Genomic DNA, 20,718 nt, shown 5'->3' with positions numbered 1-20,718 from the left:
CACTTGCTGAAATCTCATATATTCGAGTCAGCGAAGAAATTACATTTTGAATTTTCTCATGGGTAAAATGGAGGAGTATTTATATTGAAGCATATGTATTATATGTAATTAAAATATTCTCCTTAAAAGAGAGTGAGTTATTTGTGACTAACACACCTCTTGAACTGCTACTAACAGTGTTCGTTTCTTTCATTTCTCTGTAGGACTGGTTCAAAACAATCACTATACTAGTTTCTTCCAGTAAAAAGTTCTTTCAAAAATAATTTTCAGAGAGTAAATTTTAAGAAACTGTTTAACACATATGCAGCTGTTACTTTCAAATTATGTTAATTACTTGAAACAGTTACTTTCGACTGTCATATGTAGGTGTTAAAAATAGTTTCAGTGAGTTCTAAGTTATGCAAATTATTCCACAAAAATTAGACTGCATTTCTGGAGAAATGCCATCTGGCAGGAATTTATAAGAAAAGAGCTTCGAAAACTAAAATGAACAATTACTTTGAAATGTCCATCTTTACTTACATGGTCAGTGAAGAAGATATAGACACATGTATTAATAACGAAACCCGGAGGTATTATGTCCATGGTATACAAATACATGAAGAAAGTTTTAAATATTTGACCCATGGTACTTAAAAATCAAGACACTAAGGAGGGGTGGGGAGTGGGTGAAATAGGTGAAGGAAGTCAAAAGGCACAAACTTCCAGTTATAAAATAAATAAGTCATGGGGATGTGATGCACAGCATGGTGACTACAGTTAATAATACTGTACTGCATATCTCAAAGTTGCCAAGAGAGTAAATCTCAAAAGTTATCATCACAAGAAAAAGAAATTCTGTAACTCTGTATGGTGACGGATCTTAACTAGACTTGTGATCATTTCGCAATATATACAAATATTGAATCATTACGTTGTACACCTGAAACTAACATGTTATATGTAAATTATACCTCAAAAAAAAAAAAGAAACGAAATGAAACTATGATATTCCCAGCAGCGCTGTCCAAGAGAACTTTCTGCAAGGATGGAAATGTTCTCTATCTCTGCTATCCAAAATGGTAGACAGCAGCCACATGTGGCTAGCAAGCACTTTCAATAGGGCTGGTGTGACCAAGAAAGTGAATTTTGTTTTTATTTTATTTTAATTAATTTAAATGTGGCTAGTGGCTCCTGTTTTGGAAAGTGCAGCCCTAGGACATGCATGGTTCACATCATGTACTTACTGAAGATGGAAGGGCTGCTGGAAATTGTGAGCCTAAGAATTTTATCTGAAGACTGTTTCAAGTCAAAGGTTTTATGGATCTTCATCCTACTCTTTACAATCAACTTAACCAGAAAACATTCTACTTTATAAAAGAAATCAACATAAAAACAACTTTTGAGTCATAGTACATGGACTTTAATTTAGTGCTATTTATCTAATCATAGCAGACATCAATGAGGAGATACATAGGACACAAAAAAACACGAACACGAAACAGCAGTAAATCAAGAATCTATACTTGTGAATTAACCATTTGCAGTACATATAGAAGCAAGCATTCGTGGCTTTTGAGAAGGTGGAGAAACTGGTCACTGGAAGGGTGGCTGTACACTTCCATTTTAGAAAGCTCCTCAAAGAGGATTTATTGAAAAAATGTTTTACATGTGGAAAAATGTAAATATACAGAACAAAGAGAGGGTGTAATGTATCCTCATGTACCCATAAACCAGCTTCAATAGTTAACTCATGACCAAACTTATTTCATCCATATCCCCACCCACAAGTCATTTCACATATGGGGCTTTTTTTATAATCTCCCCTTCATAAAAGGCAATAAAGGGGGCCAGCCTGGTGGCTCAGTGGTTAGGTTCGCATGTTCTGCTTTGGTGGCCTGGGGTGTACTGGTTTAGATCCGGTTCAGATCCTGGGGGCAGACCTACGCATCGCTTGGCAAGCCATGCTGTGGCAGGTGTCCCATGTATAAAGTAGAGGAAGATGGGCACGGATCTTAGCTCAGGGCCAGTCTTCCTCAGCAAAAAGAGGAGCATTAGAGGCAGATGTTAGCTCAGGGCTAATCTTTCTCAACAACAACAAAAAAGGCAATAAAAGTGCTTGATTACTTTACCAGAAGGAAAAGGTATTCCAGGAAAAAACCTGATGTGGTAGGATCATAAAACTAGCGAGTATCACCGTGAATGAAGCAGAAGTGAGCAGAAGAACAAGGGGCAGGGAAGAGGTGGCACAGAAGGGAGGAGCCCTCAGACCAGAGGGCGGCAGCTTTCTCCTAGTTCAAGGCACTAGGAAGCTGGTACAGGTTTTTGAGGAGAACGAGTTAAATTAGAACTAAAGTTGAGTCTGTGATATCAGGGAAGTCAGACTTCAGAAGTACTGATGGTGAAGCGAGAAAGGAGGATATTGCACTGCTCTGGCGGCTCACTTACTCGTTCAAATCAAACAAACAAACAAACATCTTTCCCACATGCTGAAACAGGAATGCTCCACCCATTTCAGGAAAGATTTCACTGGTGAATATTTAACTACGGTTTACTTTTTTCAATACTGAATTTTCCTTTGGGACTTACACACAGAACCATTAGATGTGGAATAATCTGATTAATCCTTTTGGTCTCACTTGTGAAATTGTTAAGAATGTCAGTAACATGAGACTAATATTACATTTCAAAATTTGTCTAAATTTTAGCGTATTTTAAATTACCCCTAATATAATTGTAAAACTAGCAATTAGCTGTCAAACGTAAAAGGTCCCTAGTTAAAATAATGACAAGAATATTGTAAAGAAACACTTAAGGACGCTTGGTCTCCGTGGAGAATCCTGGGGGAAGAGCTGAGGCAGGAGGAGAGGGAGTAAGAGATGTGAGGAAATACTTGATTTTAGAAAGACTTCAAAAACAGGAAAAAATGACAAGACAATTTTTAAAATTACAAAATTCCAGCTTACTTTTTTGGTTTTCTGGAAGTAGAGTTCAGGAAAAGCATGAAACCAGTAAGCCAACTGAGATACGTAGAAAAACTTCATTTGAAATCTGCACAACACAAGAAAGCAAAAATATCTTTAAAGTATAATATTTTTAAAGAATAAAGTAAAAACAAACATTGGGAATTAGGATACACTAAGGAACTACCTTTGTGTTATCAACTCCAGGTCCCCTTATGACACTCTGTACCGTTAAACAACTCTCCGACAGCCGTGTCCCTGTCTCCCTAGGACATTCCCACCGCCAGTTCGTTCCTCTGGATTCAGCAGCAGAAACAAAGGCATTATCTGCAGAACCCTGTTAACATGCAAGCTGGCGGGCAGGAACCAGAGTCCCCTGTCTATTAATTAACACTGATCAGTATGTCACGTTAGCTACTGAAAACATAAGGAACAGGACTCTGAGGGAACCGAAGCACAGACCTGTGAGGTTTCATCAAGAGGAAGCAAGAAAGACAAGGAGACTGATGCAGAAGCGAAGGCACACAGATGATCAGCGACCTGAAACTGCGATAATCCCAAATTCAAATATCGCCTGGCTTTTTCCTTAGGGAAATATGGTAACTCTACCTGGTTGGAACACTGAGGGTCCCAAATAAATGGAGGCAAACCAGGATTAAAGAGAGGAACGTGGCGTGGAAGGGCTCCCTGGGAGAGTGACCCTAATCAGTCTAGAATTAGGTCTCCTCTGTGCATCACAGCCTCCAGTCCTTCTGCTTTCTCTTTATTCTCCTCTCCCTCTCCTCCAGAAGTCTCACACAGGAAACACAAAGCTGATCTGATAGAATTTCGGCGGAAGGTGGTGGGAGGGGGAAGATACAGTCCTACATCAAGATGATGTTTATAATCCCATTCTATAAATGTTCGTTGAATTCGTACAATTTTTAAAAGTCAGAACTCAGCAGAGTGAGTATCACAGAGTGGGTATTAAAACAAAGATATGCACGGTCATGTTATTCCCTCTGTATCTTTTTCTCCAATTCTCACATCACAATCCATTTACTGAATAGTGTCGAGGTGATAAGCACCTACAGCCTGGCACAACGAAGCATATAAAATAAAAAAAGAGAGTTTCTATTGTGGTCAAGGCACATACAGTCTTGGTGGGCATGGGCACAATGTGAGACTTACATAAATGAGACAATTATAGAACAGTCAAGACAATGTATAGATACTACATAAAATATTATACACGAAAATGATAAATTCAGGAAAGCAAAAGACAACATGGGCTAAAGCAGCAAGGAAAATACAGATTCCATGGTTATACTAGAGCTGGGTTTGAATAGCGAACAATTTTGCTGAATGTCTCTGCCATTACTGAGCTTCTTCAGCACTGTACAGAAACCTTGGGGGCTAGAAAGCTAAAAAAGAAAGACTCCCAACCATCAAGTTTATAGCATAAGAGAATAAGAAATGGAAGGAGTGAAAAGGGACTGGGACAAAGAAAAGGAGCAAAAGTAGGGAGAAGACGGAGCAGCAAAGAGGAGAAAGGCTGAGGGCGAAGAAAGGGAAAACAGAGCATTAAATTAAGACTGTTGTTAAAATCAGTTTTCTCAAGCTAACAAACACGTTGAAAAGATTATATACAAGAAAAAAGCACACAGGAATCTTTTACTTAAGACAGTGGGACTGTTGATGACATACCCATTGTATGAATTTGCCTAAGGTCCTAATAAGAGTAACAAGAATGAATTCTGCTTGAAAGTGACATGACCATGGTCCTTAACTAAAAAAAGCCTGCAGGAAATGACTTACGTCATCAGGTTATGGGGATAAGCCCTCCACAAGATAGTTGGATCTGAGATGTAGTTTTCCTAAGAAAGAAGATGCAAAAATTAGCCTATGATTACAACACAAAGTTCTTGGAAAATAAGACAATATTTTCACTTTTGCACATTCACAATTCCCCATATCAGGTTCCAAAGAGCTCACAGAAGTCAAACTGTTCAGTGGTTGTAGTTATTTTCAATTCAGTTGAATTGTTTACTCTAGGGAAGCGAAAATCAATATGAGAAATACAAAGTGAAATTAAGACATAATTCCTGGCTTTTGAAATTCTTTCAGTCCAGCAGAGTAAAAAATACACGTATACAAACAAACATAAAACGACCCAGAACAGTAACGGCACAGAACAGAGGTACAATAGCGATGGGAGAGAGGAATTTTATCTTGGGTAATCAGACGAAGGTTTCAGGAAAGACTAGCACCTGACAGGACACAGAGCAACAAGGTGTTGCCAAGTTTTATAGGATTACGTCCACATAGTAACCAAATCTTTTTCTTAGATAATCAGATCTATTCAGTGAGAATTAATGCATATGCAGAAAAAAACCTCAAGTGACTTATGTTAATTACTACTGAAATGTAACACGTTTTTTAAAAAAATTCTAAGATAGATTTTAAGCTGAAATTTACATCTATCGCTGAAGGATCATTAAAGCAGCAGCACACACTGGAACGAGCAAGGGATTTAAGGCTGAGTTGAGTCTATCTCCAACATTAAGCGTCACACCTCGGAAAATTCCCTCTGCCTGTTTATTCATCTCTAACATCGTGACTTAAAAAAAAATTATGTGTTCTGATAAACTAAAAAGTACGTAAACCTGAAGTCCATGTAAATTTAAGGGATTGTTATTACTAACCCTAAAGCAGATACTGCCCCTCTCATTAGTTAGAATGATACACTTAAAGGTTTTGACAGCCTTAGCTGAAAAGTTATATAATATTTTAAGTTGTTTGGAAAATATGTGGACTGTTTTTAAAGGGGGAAATGACTAAAAACATTACAACTCATGTAACCTAGTAAAAGTATCACCAACATCTTACCCTTTTTGCTTATATAGAGATATCTGCAAATGACTACAAGATATAAAAATAACTTTCAGATTGACTAAAAATGAGTAAGGCTTTCTGAAACATTAAACACAGTTTAGAATTTCTGCTGTATAAAAACTAACTAAAAGAGAGACTTATTGCTGAAACTTGATTTATACTAGTTCAAAAGCAGAATTCCTAATCTTTGATAAGAACAACAATAATAAAGAAGGATTTTCTAAGGTTCAGGATTTGCTTACAAGCATTAAAAACAGGACATCATTTTCTATTCCGGGTATATAATGTAAATACTTTGAGAGATGAAAATTTAAGCATAATACATACTTACAGATATTAGAATGAATGTGCCCCAAATACAAGAAAAAAGGTAGAAAGCACTAAGCTGACCAGATTCATTAAACTTGCTGTGTTTCGTTTTGGAGAAGTGCATTCGCCTGTTAATTTTCTAAAAATAAAAACAATCATTAGTAATTAAGAATATATTGTAAAGTATATTTAATATACGACTATCATAGTACAGAGAACTAGTATTTTACAAAGTATAGATTGCTAAGATTGTATACTTACATCCAACACATACTCTTGAATTATGGCATGAATAATTATCGCCACTAGCATGTAGAAGAAAACTGTAGCCAAATCTTTGATACCATAGTAATAAAGGGATGCTGATTCAGTAGCTTGTTCCTCTGAGGGCCGAAAAGGACAGGACACACATACACAAAAATATACATAAGGTTATAAAAACAGTACTAAGTACAACATAGTTATGGAAACAAACAAAAGAAGACTAACCTAAAAAATAAGTTCAAAAGAAACATCTTGGTAATTAGCTTTTGGACATTTTGAGTCTTAGGAGCAATAAAAAATGAAGAGACTACCTGGAAATCTAAAGCTTTAGAAATTACTTACAAAGACTTGACACATGTTAGTTACAGCCATCAAAGACCAAAAAACAGGGGCGGGGAGGCCACACTTATCCATGGGAAGATTGTAAGACTGATACCATCCCAGGGTTGAGATTAGGTTATACTTAGCTTACATTAAAATTATACTTAGTCTGTCTTTTCAAAGAACTTTTGAAATTTTCTACTTTCAAACTAGACACATTATGATTCTGATGGAAAAACTCATTTAACCTATGTTTGATTTAGTTTTGATCTGTAAGCCGTTTAAATTGATTTTTAATCCGTGAAACTGCTATAATTTCTCAGAACAAATCTTAATCAAATATTTGTTAATTGCTGTTGCTTGTTGTTCTCACGTTTTCCATTTCTGGGGACCATCTGGGTAAAATATTCTCTGGCATGCTCAAATTTCAAAACAACTTTGTGGTTTTGAGTAATCTGATACCCAAGTCACTAAATCAAATATTTACAAAACGAGATATATAACTAAACAAAAACTCAACTCGATGTTATATAACTGATCTCACATTCTAAATAGAGTGCCTCTAGCTAAGTTTACTGCCTGAATATGTTAATATTTTATTAAACAAATACCCCATCCCTCACCTGTGCTGCTTAATTATATTACTGTATTCAACTATGATCAATTTCCAATAACAACTTTATTTTCACATAGCATAATTTACAAATAAAACTTTTTGAAATGTTAAAAGTGCAGTTTGGATGCTATTACTAGACAACTCTCAGAGCTTACTGACTGACATTCTCTCTAATCAACACAACCATTAGAAGCAAAGCACAACAAAAAAGTGGAAATAAAACAGGCTTGAAAGGATTGTTATCACAGGTCTAAAGCATAACTCACAGGTCAGAAAAACTGAACCTGAATATTGTGCCTTTATAAACCTTGACTGAACAATGACACTTTAAACAAAAGTAAACTATCCTTAGAATTTTTTAATGAAAAGACCAGAGGGAAGAAGAGGCAAAAAAAAGTTCTTTGATGGAATTTCAAGCCCATTTACAAAAATATACAATAAACATTAGACACATAAAAACTGATTTTCATATAACATATAGGGTAAAGTCAACCAAAAACATCAGATCTTGCATCACAAAATCATCAAAATAATGCTGTCTAATCATGAATGAGATCTATGAAAATTAATGAAGAACCTAGTGTTCACGAAAATTTCCTAGTCTGTCCAACTGAACTCTTCTATTTAAATAGAAAATTCTAAAAGAAAACTACCCACCTGTTGCAGGGAGGGTGACATTGTACTGAAGAGTAACAAAAATGATAGAAGCTTTTGCTGTTATCTAGGAAGAAAAAAAAAGACCAAGTCAATTTGTGACTTTCTCCCAAACAGTAGCATGGGGGAGAAACATTATAAGTTTTGTCCCCAAATCTAAGAACCAAGGGCACCCCATTCCTGTGGCACCCTGAAGGCACAACCGGAATTCCTGATCACCAGGGAGTTGAGCTTGGGAGTTAACAAAACTCCCCAGTTCTGCAGTTTAGATGCAATCGTGTAGTTCATTCCTAACTCTAAGATTTCAAAAGAGACACTCTGCAGTTCCACCGAACATTGAGCAAATTATGATTCTCTACTCCAGACCTGTAAGCGATGAACACAAAGTTCCTATAAAAAAAAATGTAAATGTAAATGAATAAAAGAAAAGGCAGCAGTTACCATGACAAAAATGGATCAAAGGTAGGTTCTGCGGAGGGGGGGGTGTGCGTTAATCTCCCACACACCTGTCACAGTTAAGCAATCAATAAACATTTAACTGATCTGACTATTAGTAAAAGTAAAGTGGTCAGAACAGAAAAATGGCATGCTTACTCAATATTTACAGGCACCAGGCAATGTGCTGGACAAGAAAGGACGACAAAGATGAATGACAAAATCCCTGACGACTTGTGCTCAGTCGGGTCAGGAAGACAGGTACATAAACTGTTACAACACTGGAGAATCAGTGCCAATGGCCACTCAGGATAAACACACTTCTCTGGTTTTTATTCTTTCCCTGGGGTGGGGAATGAGGCACATTCTGGAAAGGCTTCTCAGAGATGTGGTGTGGAGCTGTCTCTTGCTGGAAAACAGAAGTTCCCTAGGCTCACGAAGGGGGATGAGAGGGCAGCACAGGTAGAAGAACCAGAAAGTGCAACGGCCAAGCAGCAGTAAACTTGAGGGCTGCCACAGGCACACATCAGGAAGTGGCAGGAAAGCCTAGGAAAGTTACCAAGTGCTAGAAAGGCCCTTGTTTGTTAACTAGTTTAGATTTGATTTTAGCACGACCAGAGAATTTGAGGAGGTAGAAGTTCACTTGTGCTTTTCAGAACGATCGCTGGGTGTGCCCCACTAAGTGGTTCCTCAAGTCCCCTCAGGTCCATCCTCCACACTGTGACCAGAAGCGTCTTCTGATCATGTTAGTGCCTCTCCCCATGTCCACCCTGCCCACCCCCAAATACTTCACTGAGCCCCATTCGTTCTAGGATAAAGAACAAAATCTTTAATGTGGCCCATACAACAATGCCTGGCCTGACCCTCCCCTCTGCTTCTCCAGCCTCATCTCAGACCATTTCCTTCCGCTCCCTTGCCTCTTGCATTCCTGCACCACAGGAGCTGTGCACATGCAGTTCCATCTAAAACACTGGTGGAAAACCTTCTCCCCACAATCTCAGTCCAATCACACCTTTTCAAGGAGGCCTTCCCTGTCTCTTAGAGTAGGTCATTTCCTTTGTTAGACTGTCTTAGAGAACTGTGTTCCTTTCTTTGAAAACACATACTCTGGTATGATTATATTAGTAATTTCTGTCTCAACTGTTGGAAAGTAAGGTCCGTAAGAGCTCAGACCATGCCTGTTTGTGCTCATCCCTATCTGCTTAGAGCCCAGCATGGGGCCTGGCACATTATTAGGCGCCTGATCAATATTATTAAACAAATACTAGATAAAATATACATCGGGGTAAGCATGTAAGTAAAAGACTTCTGCAAGAGACTGCGTGAAAGATACTAAGGCCTGCACTAAGACAGTGGCAGTGGGACAGAGGCGCTACTGGGTGAGGAAAAGGGAAGAGTCGAAGATTATGTATTGATACTCACAGCCTGAACAATGAGGCAACAAGCAATACTATTAATAAAAATGTGGACTACAGGAGGAACAGCAGGTTTTAGGGAAAGCGAAGAACGTGAGTTTTAGATGAACTTAGATTCTGGTGAACTATACAAGTAGAAAGACCAACGGGCAGCTAAAGCCCAAGTGTGGCTCTCTGAGGGAGAACCGAGCTTAAAGACTCGGGAGTCTCTATTCACAGACAGGAGCTGAAGCTGTGCAACTACATCAATCATCTATGGAGAGTGTGCAGTACTCGGAGAGAGCAGGACAACCTGAGAACCGTGGAGAAGGCAGAGAAAAGCTGGTAGCAAAGTAAGAAGGAATGATCAGAGAGATGAAAGAGAATAAAGACAGCTTGAGGCCCAAAAGCCAGGGGGACATTTCAGAAAGGTGTGGTTAACAAAGTCAAAGTTTCCAAAGAGACTGGCAGGAAAGGAGTGCAACGGACTGGACAACTTAAGAAGTCCTCAGTGGTCACGGCTCGAGTGATTCCGACGAAGGAGTGAGAGCAAAAGCCACATCCCAGTGGACTGAAGAACACAAGAGGAACAGAGTGGTATCTAGGGACAGATGCCAGGTCAAGATTTATGCTGTTTTTATGATGGGACAGATTGGGCCCATGTGGGGACAATCGGAAAGGTGCCAGGGAAAAGGTAGTTAAACATCTAAGAGGATAATGGATGGGAAGACGTGGTAGGGAATGAAATGTAAGGATAGAGCTAGAAGTTAATCTTGAATAGTCTTTCTCTTAGACCGGGAAGAAGGTAATAATGGATGAGACAGGTGGGTTCAAAAGGCAGGAAACTGAAGAAATGTACGTCTCATAAACTCTTATCTCCCCTATGGACAAAAAAAGCAATGTCATCTGTTAAGTATAGTTGGGGACTTGAATGATCAGCATTTATATAGTTCCTTTAGGGAAAGGAACTGGCCAGGGAAGAGTAAAAAGATCAGCGGGTGTTACTGATGTCTAAGGTTAGAAACTTTGGTTTGTACTATTACCTCTCAGCATGAGTGTATGATTCTCTCCGGCAACCCTTAGCAATGCACGAACAGGGAGGCACCAGAAAAGGCAGACGGTAGGCTGGATCCATGGTTGCATAGCTGCAGGGCAAAGAGGAAGAAAGACCACGAGGGAAAGGGAGCTGAGGGCCTGAGGAGACTGTGGACAAGTCAAGTCCTCAGGAAAAAAGCAAAGCGACGAGGGGGCCAATATAATGGAGAAAAGGAGAGGGGGCCAAAGCATCATAAGAGCTTGGCCTGGGGGGAGAGCGGGCACATGAGCAGTAGAATGAGGGAGGTGAACAACTTGGAGGGTGCGGCTGAGCTCTGCTACACTGGAACTCAGGGTCTGGAAATACGGCAGGTCTGCCTGATAAAGTCCAGGGTACGGCCACCAAAGCAAGTTGCTTAACTCGGTAGATAGATAAAGGTCACTTGACTAGAAAAGGCCAGTAAGGCCTCTGTATTACAATTGTGTCATTCACACAGATGCATTAGAGCAGAATGATCGCATGGGATTTCAGGGTGACACTGCTTTCACGCCATTATTTTTAAAAAGGTTGACTGATTACTAAATTTCATTTTTAATATCTTGGTTTACACTTCATATATATAAAAACATACATGTACACACTCTCTCTACATCCCTATTTCTACTTTAGAATGAGGTCACCACTACCGCAGCGAAGAAAATTAAAGAGTTCTTTACAAACGACAAGTGAAATTTTTCAAAGGTAAAAATCAACACCAAATCCCAAAAGCAACAAAAATCAGATTATCCTTTTACGCCAAGCTTCCAAATAAAATTAAAACCTGGCTTCCAGCTAGTTTAGCATGTGAAATTAAGTAGAAAAAGGAGAGGAAAAAATACAAACTACACACCCCAAAGAAGTTTACAGAAAAATTAAACCATGCTCCCAGCCATTTCTAGGCTTCCTAAACCTCACATCCCAGCCAAGCAATGCTTTACTTAAATTAACGTTACAATCAATTAACAGTAAGACAAATTAGTTTGGGATAAAATACGCTACAGAAATAGATAATGCACTCAAAAGTGAAAAAAAAACCCCTGAGTTTATGACAGTTTTGGACATTTATAGCACTGCTCTCCATTTACAGGAAGAAAATGAGACATTCAAATACATCTTAAACAGGTTATCACAATCTCTAATCATTATCTAATTCTAGGTTGTATGCAATATCATGAAGATCATAATATTTCTTTATTAAGTAGTCAGCAGTTGGAGCATGGTATCTTATCTTGTTATACAGAGATGTTAACTATTTTGTCCTTGTCAGAGAAAGGTGTGACATCTACACTGACCGGGTGCCTGAACGGTAAAGATAATTTCTGAATATCAAATTCCACTTCCCCACCAGCTTATATAAAGTTCTTAAAAAAAAAAAAGAAGGTAAGAAAATGTTGGCATTAAGACATGTCATGCTTTAAAACAGAGCAAACCTCTAAAACTGTTCCAAGACAGCTGTCATTGTAAATGTCCCCTCAAACCGCATGGCACAAACAACCTAAACCCCTGCATATCTGGAAAAGAACTCCCTTCCCGAGAAAAATATTCCTCTTGGAAATGCCTCACTTTTCTGTATCCTCGCTTTCAAAAAGCTTCCCAAATCTCCTCACACTCTTTGACCGTTCAAATTTTCCTAACTCAAATATGAAGCCATTAATTACAGACCCTGATCTGCAGTGGGTGGACAGATACTGACTGCACCAAAAACACGAGTTCAAAACTCACAAGCAATTTTTGATAACACGAAGTTTCCGGGAAATTAAACTCTTACATTTCCACAGACGACTACTTTACCAACCTTTTCAGTATATGTAATCTCTTAAGATGCTCACTGTTGGATGCTTCTCTCCCATAAAAATTCTGTCTCCTCTTTTAATAAGAGCTACCATTTATGGCATGCCTCCTGTAAGCCAAGCACTGAACTAGGCATTATACACATTAATTACTTTAATTCTCAATGAGCCCCACTTTACAGAAGAGGAAGCAAGTTCTGAAAAGTTAAATGACATGCCCTAGCTTACGCAGTCAGCAAGCTGTAGAGCCCTAACTTATCAGGGAACCCTTCAGCTCCAGCATCTGTGCTTCGACTGTATATCTATATTGATTCCTTATTTGGGCTAGTAATATAGTATCTATTATTGCTTTGTCAATTTCACCATAAATCCTCTGACATTTCCTCAATATATTTACACAAAAGGCTTAACAGTTCTACTGCAAACACATCAATTTCTCTATTATTCTAGCACAAATACTGTCATTCTATAATTATACTAACTTTGAGAGGCAGCAGTAATCATTTTAAAAGTCAAACAGCAAAACTAACCTGGTCAATTTTTTTCCTATATACAGATAACACTATTTCAAATCCTAAAACTTTAACATATGGTAAGGAAAATGTGCAGCTTGCACAAACTCCCCTCTTCTGTATACCTCTTGAATGTTCTCTTTTGAAGTGACTTTAAAAACTTCTATTTAGATCTTTCTTGTGTCTATTTAGATTTACAAATTTTACAGATTTACATAAAGGCGAAAAATCTACTCGCTGTTAAAAGCAAAGTATACCATTTCTAAGTGTCAGGAATTTTGATCTACATTCCATTTCATTAGAAGCACTGCAAATATATCTCGCAGGTAATATTACTTCTAAATTATATTTTTAAAGGCAGGAATTCTTCCGATATGGAGACAGGTTGTGGCAAGTTTTACAAAACTGCTGAATATACTGTATATACAAAGTATTACTACTTCTAATATCAAAGCAAAAAGTATACGTAAATATAAAATCCTGAAAGTGAGCGAAAAGGTTTAGCATTGCATTTTTAATAATATACATTCATATAGTATTCATAAACCATCAGATGCCTTCACACCATATTACGTGATCCTTGCAACAATGGCTGTGAGAACAGCACAGGTGACACTATTTCCTTATATAGAGCAGAAAAATTGAGGCTTAGTCTTGGGTCACTCAGTAGCTAAGTAGCACAGGCCCAGCCTACGGCGAAGCAGCAACATATGTTTGCTTCCTTTACCTTTCCTTCCAAGGTACCTCCAACCTCCTCAGCAGTGGACTAAGTAGACATAAATGACACTATCAGGAATAAAAAAATCTATTATCTAGATCCAGAAAAGTCCGTTTGAAAAGAAGCATAAATAAAATATTAAGCTACCTAATAATAACATTAAAAAAACCCACACGGACTCTATTCAGTAAGTCCATTCACCTTTCGGTCACTGGCAGCCTCATTCCATAGTTCTTCCTCTAAGAATTCTTAGTGTCACTCATTCAACAAACATTTTTTCAAGCACCTCCTATGTCCCAGGCACTATTCTAGGCACTGGAAATAGACCAGTAAAACCCCAAAATTTCAGCCCTCTCTGAGGTGACATTCCAGCACGGGGGGAGGCCAACAATAAATAAGTAAAAGATCAGCATATTTGATGGGGCACGGGGGCTATAAAGCAAAATTAAAAAGGGAAGGCAGATAAGGAACGGGCATGTGTCTCGGGGAGCGAGGGAAAGGAAACCGTGGGATGTTACACGTTCACCTTGTGAAGTTTATCACTCACATTCAACAGCTGTTAAATAAGTCATCCAAATACCAGATACGTGGGCAGAGAATTTACACACTCCTGACATCTGCAGCCTCTCATGCTTCAAGAAACAAAAAGAAAACTACTCCCCTCCTTGGCACTGCGGTTCAGAGCCCCGATTTCTGCACCAGACCTTGTGGCTTTAAGGAAAAGGCAAGCGTCGGGGCCAAAAGTTCGGGAACCGACTGTAAGGACGCCGGTTTGGGAGACCAGACCTCAAACGACCGGGTGCGCCCGAGCCGCGGCCGCCGCCCTGCCAGGTGGCGGCAGATGCGCGCGGCCCGTCGGCTTCTCGTCCACCGCCGTCGCCGGTCGGCCGGGGCCCCGCGGCCTGGCCTCCACCCCCGGCCTCGCCGGCGCGCCCGCTCGGGGCCAGCCCGGCAGCGCCGCGGCCACCCCCGCGCCGGCGGCCCCTCGCCGGCTGCCACGTACGCCTTCGCGGGAAGCAGGAACTGCGCGGCCGGCCGGGCCGCCGGCGGGAGGGGGCGCGGCGGGAGGCGTGCGCGGCGGCCCAGCGCCCGCGGCCGGCGGCCAGGCCCGCGGGCCCCCCTGCCCGGCGGCACGGGAAGGGCAGACGCGACCTCCCGCCGGCCCGGCCGAGGGGCCGAGGCTGGCGGCGGGGCCGGGAGCGGCGGCGGGGCGGGCGGTTGAGGCGCGGGGCGGGCGGTTGGGGTGCGGGGCGGGCTCACCTCGAACATGAGCCCCAGCAAGAAGACCATGGCCACGCAGGAGACGATGTCCGCGTGATTCTGCAGGATGAATTCGTGGCTCAGGACCGGGGGGCTCTTGCTGCTCTTCTTGCGAATCGCCATGGCGAGGCCGCCGCCCGTGCCCGCAGGTGCTCCGCCCGGCTGCCCAAATGCTCAGCGCCTAGCCGCCGCCGCCGCCGCCTCCTCCTCCCCCCGGCCGCTCCTCACTGCCCCGCCGCCGCCGCTCGCTGGGGCTTCACTTCCCATCCCACACCAGTACGCAACCGCCGGGGCCGCCCGGAAAAAAAACCCAGCGAGCCCACTGCGGGGGCGAGCATGCGCAGCCGGGAGACGGCGCTCGCTCGCGCAGCGGCCGCCCCGGCGAGCCCACAGCGCCCCCTGGGGACCGGAGGCCGTCGGGCGCGGCCGGCGTGTGTAAGGGACCCGAGCGGCGCGCGGCCCTGGGCGCCGGGGGGACGGGGTTGCGAGTCGTTTGAGCCGCGAGCTTCCTGCGCCTGGTTCACAGGCTGAGTCCACCGCGGGGTCCGCGGGCTGCCACGTGCTGGGGCGTGTCCCGCCCACACACGCCTTCCCGTCCTCTTGGCGACCCGGGACTTGGTGTCAGTGCCTGCTTCCATATGGATTGTCACTTTTTGAAAGCCACTGCCACCATCAAGATAATTTAAACTTACGACTACAGCCCCACTACGCAGGGTACAGTGTGTTCTTCAGTTTTAGCATCTGCCTTAGAAATTAACATCAGAGTTATTTTAAACACGCCTGGGGGCTTTTTCTTATTCTTTGTAGGCTCGAACTAGTTTTTTCAAAAGGAACAATTTCTATTCGGTCACGCCTACCCATCCCTATTTCTATCCCCATCCCCCACGGGGCCTCCAAGTGAAGACAATGGGATCAGTTTGGGTTTACTTCCTTCATACTTTCACTAACAACACTTCTTGGTAATCTAGAGAGATCGTAAAAAAAAAAGCTTTGTGGATTACACAGGTCCTCTTCTTTCATCTTTGCCCAAACTAAGACTTCCTTGTATTCTTTCTCCTGATGAAAAGTGCACGGCTGTTTACCCATTTGCCAAAACTAGAAAGGAAAGTCAGCCTGGACTGATTCCTCTCGGCATCCTTCCACATCTAAACTATTATCAAGCCCAGGCAATTCTGTCCCCTTGCCCTTTCCCACTGCCGTAGCCTCAGGAGGGGACTTAACTCTTGCCTACAACGTTACAACTCTGGTGAATCACTTAGTGGTTTAAAAACATGGGTTTTAAAATCAGAATTCTGTCACATTACCTGTATGATCATGGACAAGTTACTAAATCTCCACGAGACTTGATTTTCTCATTTATTCATGTATTCATTTATTGGATGTCTACTATGTGCTGAGGATAAAGAACTGAATGAAAAATACAAATTAACCTGTTCTTAAAGATTTTATTTTTCCTTTTTCTCCCAAAGCCGCTCCCCGCACCCCGTACATAGTTGTGTATTTTTAGTTGTGGGTCCTTCTAGTTGTGGCATGTGGGACGCTGCCTCAGCATGGCCTGATGAGCGGTGCCATGTCTGCACCCAGGATTTGAACTGGCGAAACCCTGGGCCGCTGAAGCAGAGCGGGCGAACTTAACCACTCGGCCACAGGGCCAGCCCCAAATTAACCTGTTCTTATGGGCTTTCATTCTAGTGGGGGTGGGAGAGACTCTTCACAGGAGATTTTAAAAGTGAAACATATATTCAATTGAGATGAGGTCCAAAAGAAAAATAAAGCAAGGGGACTAGGGAAAGCATGAGGAAGTTGCATTTGCCTGAAGACCTGAAGGAGGTGAGGGGGCAAGCCACGCTGATATCATCTATAGAAAGGAGATAATTGTAGTACCTACTTCAGCAATGGAATGAGATGAGTCAAGAAAAATGTTTAGCAGAGAGTGAGGGCTCTCTAAATGGTAGCTGTTATTGTTTGCCTCCTTTCTAGTCAAACAATTACTAGTTTCACTTACCTCCAAATTGCCTTTCAATTTTTACGTTTGAATGATGCTTCTTACAGGCTCAAAATTTTTGGTGGTTTCCTTTTTCCTTCGTGGAAAGCTAGCATGACTAAATAGCGCTTTATGATTTGGCCCCTGCCTACCCAAACAGGCTCAAAGCCTGCCTCTATAATCCCCAAGCTCTTAGTACCAGCATGACTAACTTCACATTGCTGTACACAGTCTAACAAACTCTCTTCCCAGCCTCTCCCCGGCTTTGTGCCCACTGCTATTTATTTCTGTAAAGTTTTCTCCTCCCCCCTCATAAACCCAGAACGCTCCCACTGTTCCTTCAAGTCTCCTTCACGTGTGATCTCTGAAACCTTCACTGACTTCCATGACTGACCTAGGCAATCTGTCTCTTACGATTCAATTGTATTTTTCACAAAAGCTTTATTGCGCTATAATTTACATCGCATAGTTCACCTATTTCAAGTGTAAAATTCAATGGTTTTTAGTAGATTTACAAAGTTGTGCAACTGTCACCATAATCTAAGTTAAGAACATTTTTATCGTCCTCAACAGAAACCACGTACACATTACCAGTCACTCTCCATTCCCCCTCATAGTCTTGGCAGCCGTTGGCAACCTCTAATTTACTTTCTGCCTCTCTAGATTTGCCTGCTCTGGACTTTTCATGTAGATAGAATTGCGATCTTTCATGACTGCTTCTTTCACTTAGGATAACGTGTTCGAGGTTCATCCATGTTGTAGCATGTGTCAGTACCTCATTCCTTTTTACGGCAAAATAATATTCACTGTACAGATCTATCACATCTTATTTGTCCATTCATTGGTCGATGAACATTTGGTTTGTTTCCACCTTTTGGTTATTGTGAGTAATGCTGCTATGAGAATTTGCGTACAAGTTTTTGAATGAATATCCGTTTTCAGTTTTGGGGGGAGCATACCTAGGATCAGAATCGCTGGTCGTTGGGCAACTTTAGTTTATAATGGTCAAGCTTTTGAGGAACTGCCAGACATTTCCCAAGTGGCCACACCATTTTCCAGTCCCACCAGCAACGTATGAGGGTCCCAATTTCTCCAGATCCTTGCCAACACTTGTTATTTTCTGTCTTTTAATTCTATCCATCCTAGTGGGTGAGAAGTGGTATCTCACTGTGATTTGGATTTGCATTTCCCTAGTGACCAATGATGTTGACTACTGGCCATTTCATGTGCTTACTAGCCATTTGCTTATCTTTGCAGAAATGTCTATTCAAATCCTTTGCTATTTTCTATATTGGGTTATTTTTTTAAAAAATCATTAAGTTATGAGTTTTAAAAATATATTCTAGACACAAGTTCCTTATCAGATAATTTGAAAATATTTTCTCCCATTTTGTGGATGGTCTGTTTTCTTGATGGTGTCCTTTGAAGCACAAATGTTTTTAATTTGATGAAGTCCAACTCACTTATCTGTCTTTTATCACTTGCTTTTAATGTCCCTTCTAAGAAATCATTGCCTAACCCAAGATCACAAAGATTTACTTCTGTGTTTTTTTCCTAAGAGTTTTGTAGTTTTAGCTCTCACACTTAGGTCTATGATAATTCATTTGTATTTTGTACATCATTTCATTTTAACAGTTATTGTACTGTATTCTACTTGTAAGTCTGTCTTCACACCAGACCAGTGCTCCTCAGCAACTGGGAATCTTTTCATCTTTGTGTCTCCTATTGCTTGGCTCTATGCTGTCAGATTTTTAGCGTTCACTATTTACTGAGTGAATGAAAAGGAAAAGGTTTCACATGGACTAGAATAAAACTTTAAAACAGTTTACTCAATAAACAAATATAGAAGTGAATTAAAATATGGCTGTACAAATTTGCTCATTTTAAAGATGTTAAAAGACAACTAGCAATGCGTTAAGCAAGTCCTGAGTATTAGGGATATAACTGTGAATAAGACGGACTTAGTCTTTGTTCTTGAAACTCACATACCTGGAATAGAAGACAGGCAATAATCAAGTACTTACCAATGTGATGGGGTATTTTCAAGACTTGCTTGGTGGAGGGTGCAATGAAGGTTTTCTAGGTTATTTGAAAATTAATTTTTCCACTAAAGTGAATTTAACTGAAATTGCCTCTTTAAACATTAAAATTTAATTATTTTTTGCTCTTTTATGAGAAAATAGCCCCACTCGTCTTCTTTCAGTTGCATAAACCTACCATACTCTGGTCAGACATAGGACTCGAGATGACCATTGGATCTGGCAAGACAGAGATTGGGTGGTGGGGTCAGTTTGGGTTATCTAGGAAACAGATGCCAAGACAGAGTCAGAAGCATAAGAGATTAGCAATAGCATTTGTAAAAAATAAAGGAGAGAAGTCAGTAGGGAAAGCCGCCAGACCACAATACAGGTCTGATGCCCGTGAAAGGAAGGAAGGAGGACTGAGCAGGAAGAGCCACAGACTGAGGTGTAGGCTGAGAAAGTTTCGACCAGCCCAGTGGGGAGCTCCAGCACACTGGGTAGAAATGGTGAGTCCTTGCTCAGTCAGGGTCTGGGGGCTCCCACTCTGCACTCTTGTCATCTTCCACGGAAGGTCCCAGCTTCTGTCAGGAGGATCCCTCCCCACCACTCTCTCTTGAACTCTGGTAACCACTCCTTCCTCTGGCCCCTTGAAGCACCCCACTGTTAATAACCCCAGGGTACTGCACTGCCCCTTGGGGTTTCCTTACACCCTGACCGTATCTTTGAAGAGTGCTTTTCTGAAAATTTCCCCAAATTACTCCACTTGAATGTGCCATTTGATCTTGCGAGGACTCTGACTCATTATGAAGGTCATTAGTGACCTTGAAGAGAGTGTTTTCTTTGGAATAGTAGAAATAAATGGCTGACTGGAGTGGGTTCAAGAGAGAGTGGGAAGTGGCAAGGTGGAGGCACGAGTGTAAACCACTCACTTGAGGGTTATTTTCCCTGTAAGAGGAGGCAGAGAAACGGGCAAGGAGCTGGAGAGGGGTCTAAGGAAGGTTTTCATTTTCTTTTTGGCTGTGATCTATTATGGCAAGTTTCCATGCAGAGGGAATGACCCAGCATGGAGAGAAATTTCTCCTACAGGGGATACTTGCAGGAGCAAAGTCCTTAGGTAGGTAAGAGGTGATGGCATCTAGTGCACAAGCGGAGCACCCATAGTAACAAGGATGCAGTATCCACAGTAACCGGTGGGAGAGCAGAGTTTATGGATAGGCTGACAATGGCAAGATGAAGTTGTCTTCTGATTGCTTCTATTTTCTCAGTAAAATATGAAATGAAATAATCAGGAGGGGGGATAGTGTGATGGAGTTTGAGGAGAAAATGAGGTCAATTTGTGGGAGGTGAATGGATTAGGGAAATGTGATCAGACTGCAGAACCTACTGGAGACTTGTGGACAGAAATTTAAAGTGGGACTAGTAAGCAGAGTCACATAATTGTCTCTAGGCACGTCCGCTGCTTGAATACAGGTATGGAGAAGGCAGGGAGTTGGGTTTTCCCAGGCTGGTAGGACAGAGGGGCAAGGATGCTGAGGATGTACGCAGGTGA

The 20,718-nt window shown here is 41.4% G+C and overlaps 1 protein-coding gene across 3 annotated transcripts in view; it reads right to left on the bottom strand.

Annotated features, from left to right (window-relative positions):
• The window catches only part of TRAM1 (translocation associated membrane protein 1), a 29,213-nt gene extending 13,500 nt beyond the window's left edge, over positions 1-15,713 (bottom strand). Inside the window, exons 1-7 of one of the 3 annotated variants that reach the window (XM_070221441.1) lie at positions 14,452-14,839; positions 10,853-10,954; positions 7,984-8,047; positions 6,387-6,508; positions 6,148-6,264; positions 4,740-4,798; positions 2,946-3,030 (exon numbers count right to left, since the gene is read on the bottom strand). In XM_070221441.1, the coding sequence (XP_070077542.1) occupies positions 2,946-3,030; positions 4,740-4,798; positions 6,148-6,264; positions 6,387-6,437 (312 nt within the window). In that variant the 5' untranslated portion in view covers positions 6,438-6,508; positions 7,984-8,047; positions 10,853-10,954; positions 14,452-14,839. Of the gene's footprint in view, positions 1-2,945; positions 3,031-4,739; positions 4,799-6,147; positions 6,265-6,386; positions 6,509-7,983; positions 8,048-10,852; positions 10,955-14,451; positions 14,844-15,164 lie in introns of those variants that run through there. The other 2 variants (XM_001493139.7, XM_070221440.1) reach the window with 2 other exon arrangements.
• Between the last annotated feature and the right edge of the window lie 5,005 nt (positions 15,714-20,718).

The sequence above is a fragment of the Equus caballus genome, chromosome 9 (genome assembly GCF_041296265.1).
Source record: "Equus caballus isolate H_3958 breed thoroughbred chromosome 9, TB-T2T, whole genome shotgun sequence".
NCBI classification, from domain to species: domain Eukaryota; kingdom Metazoa; phylum Chordata; class Mammalia; order Perissodactyla; family Equidae; genus Equus; species Equus caballus.
Note: the sequence above shows the minus strand (reverse complement) of the source record. Positions and strands in the feature narration are given on the sequence as shown.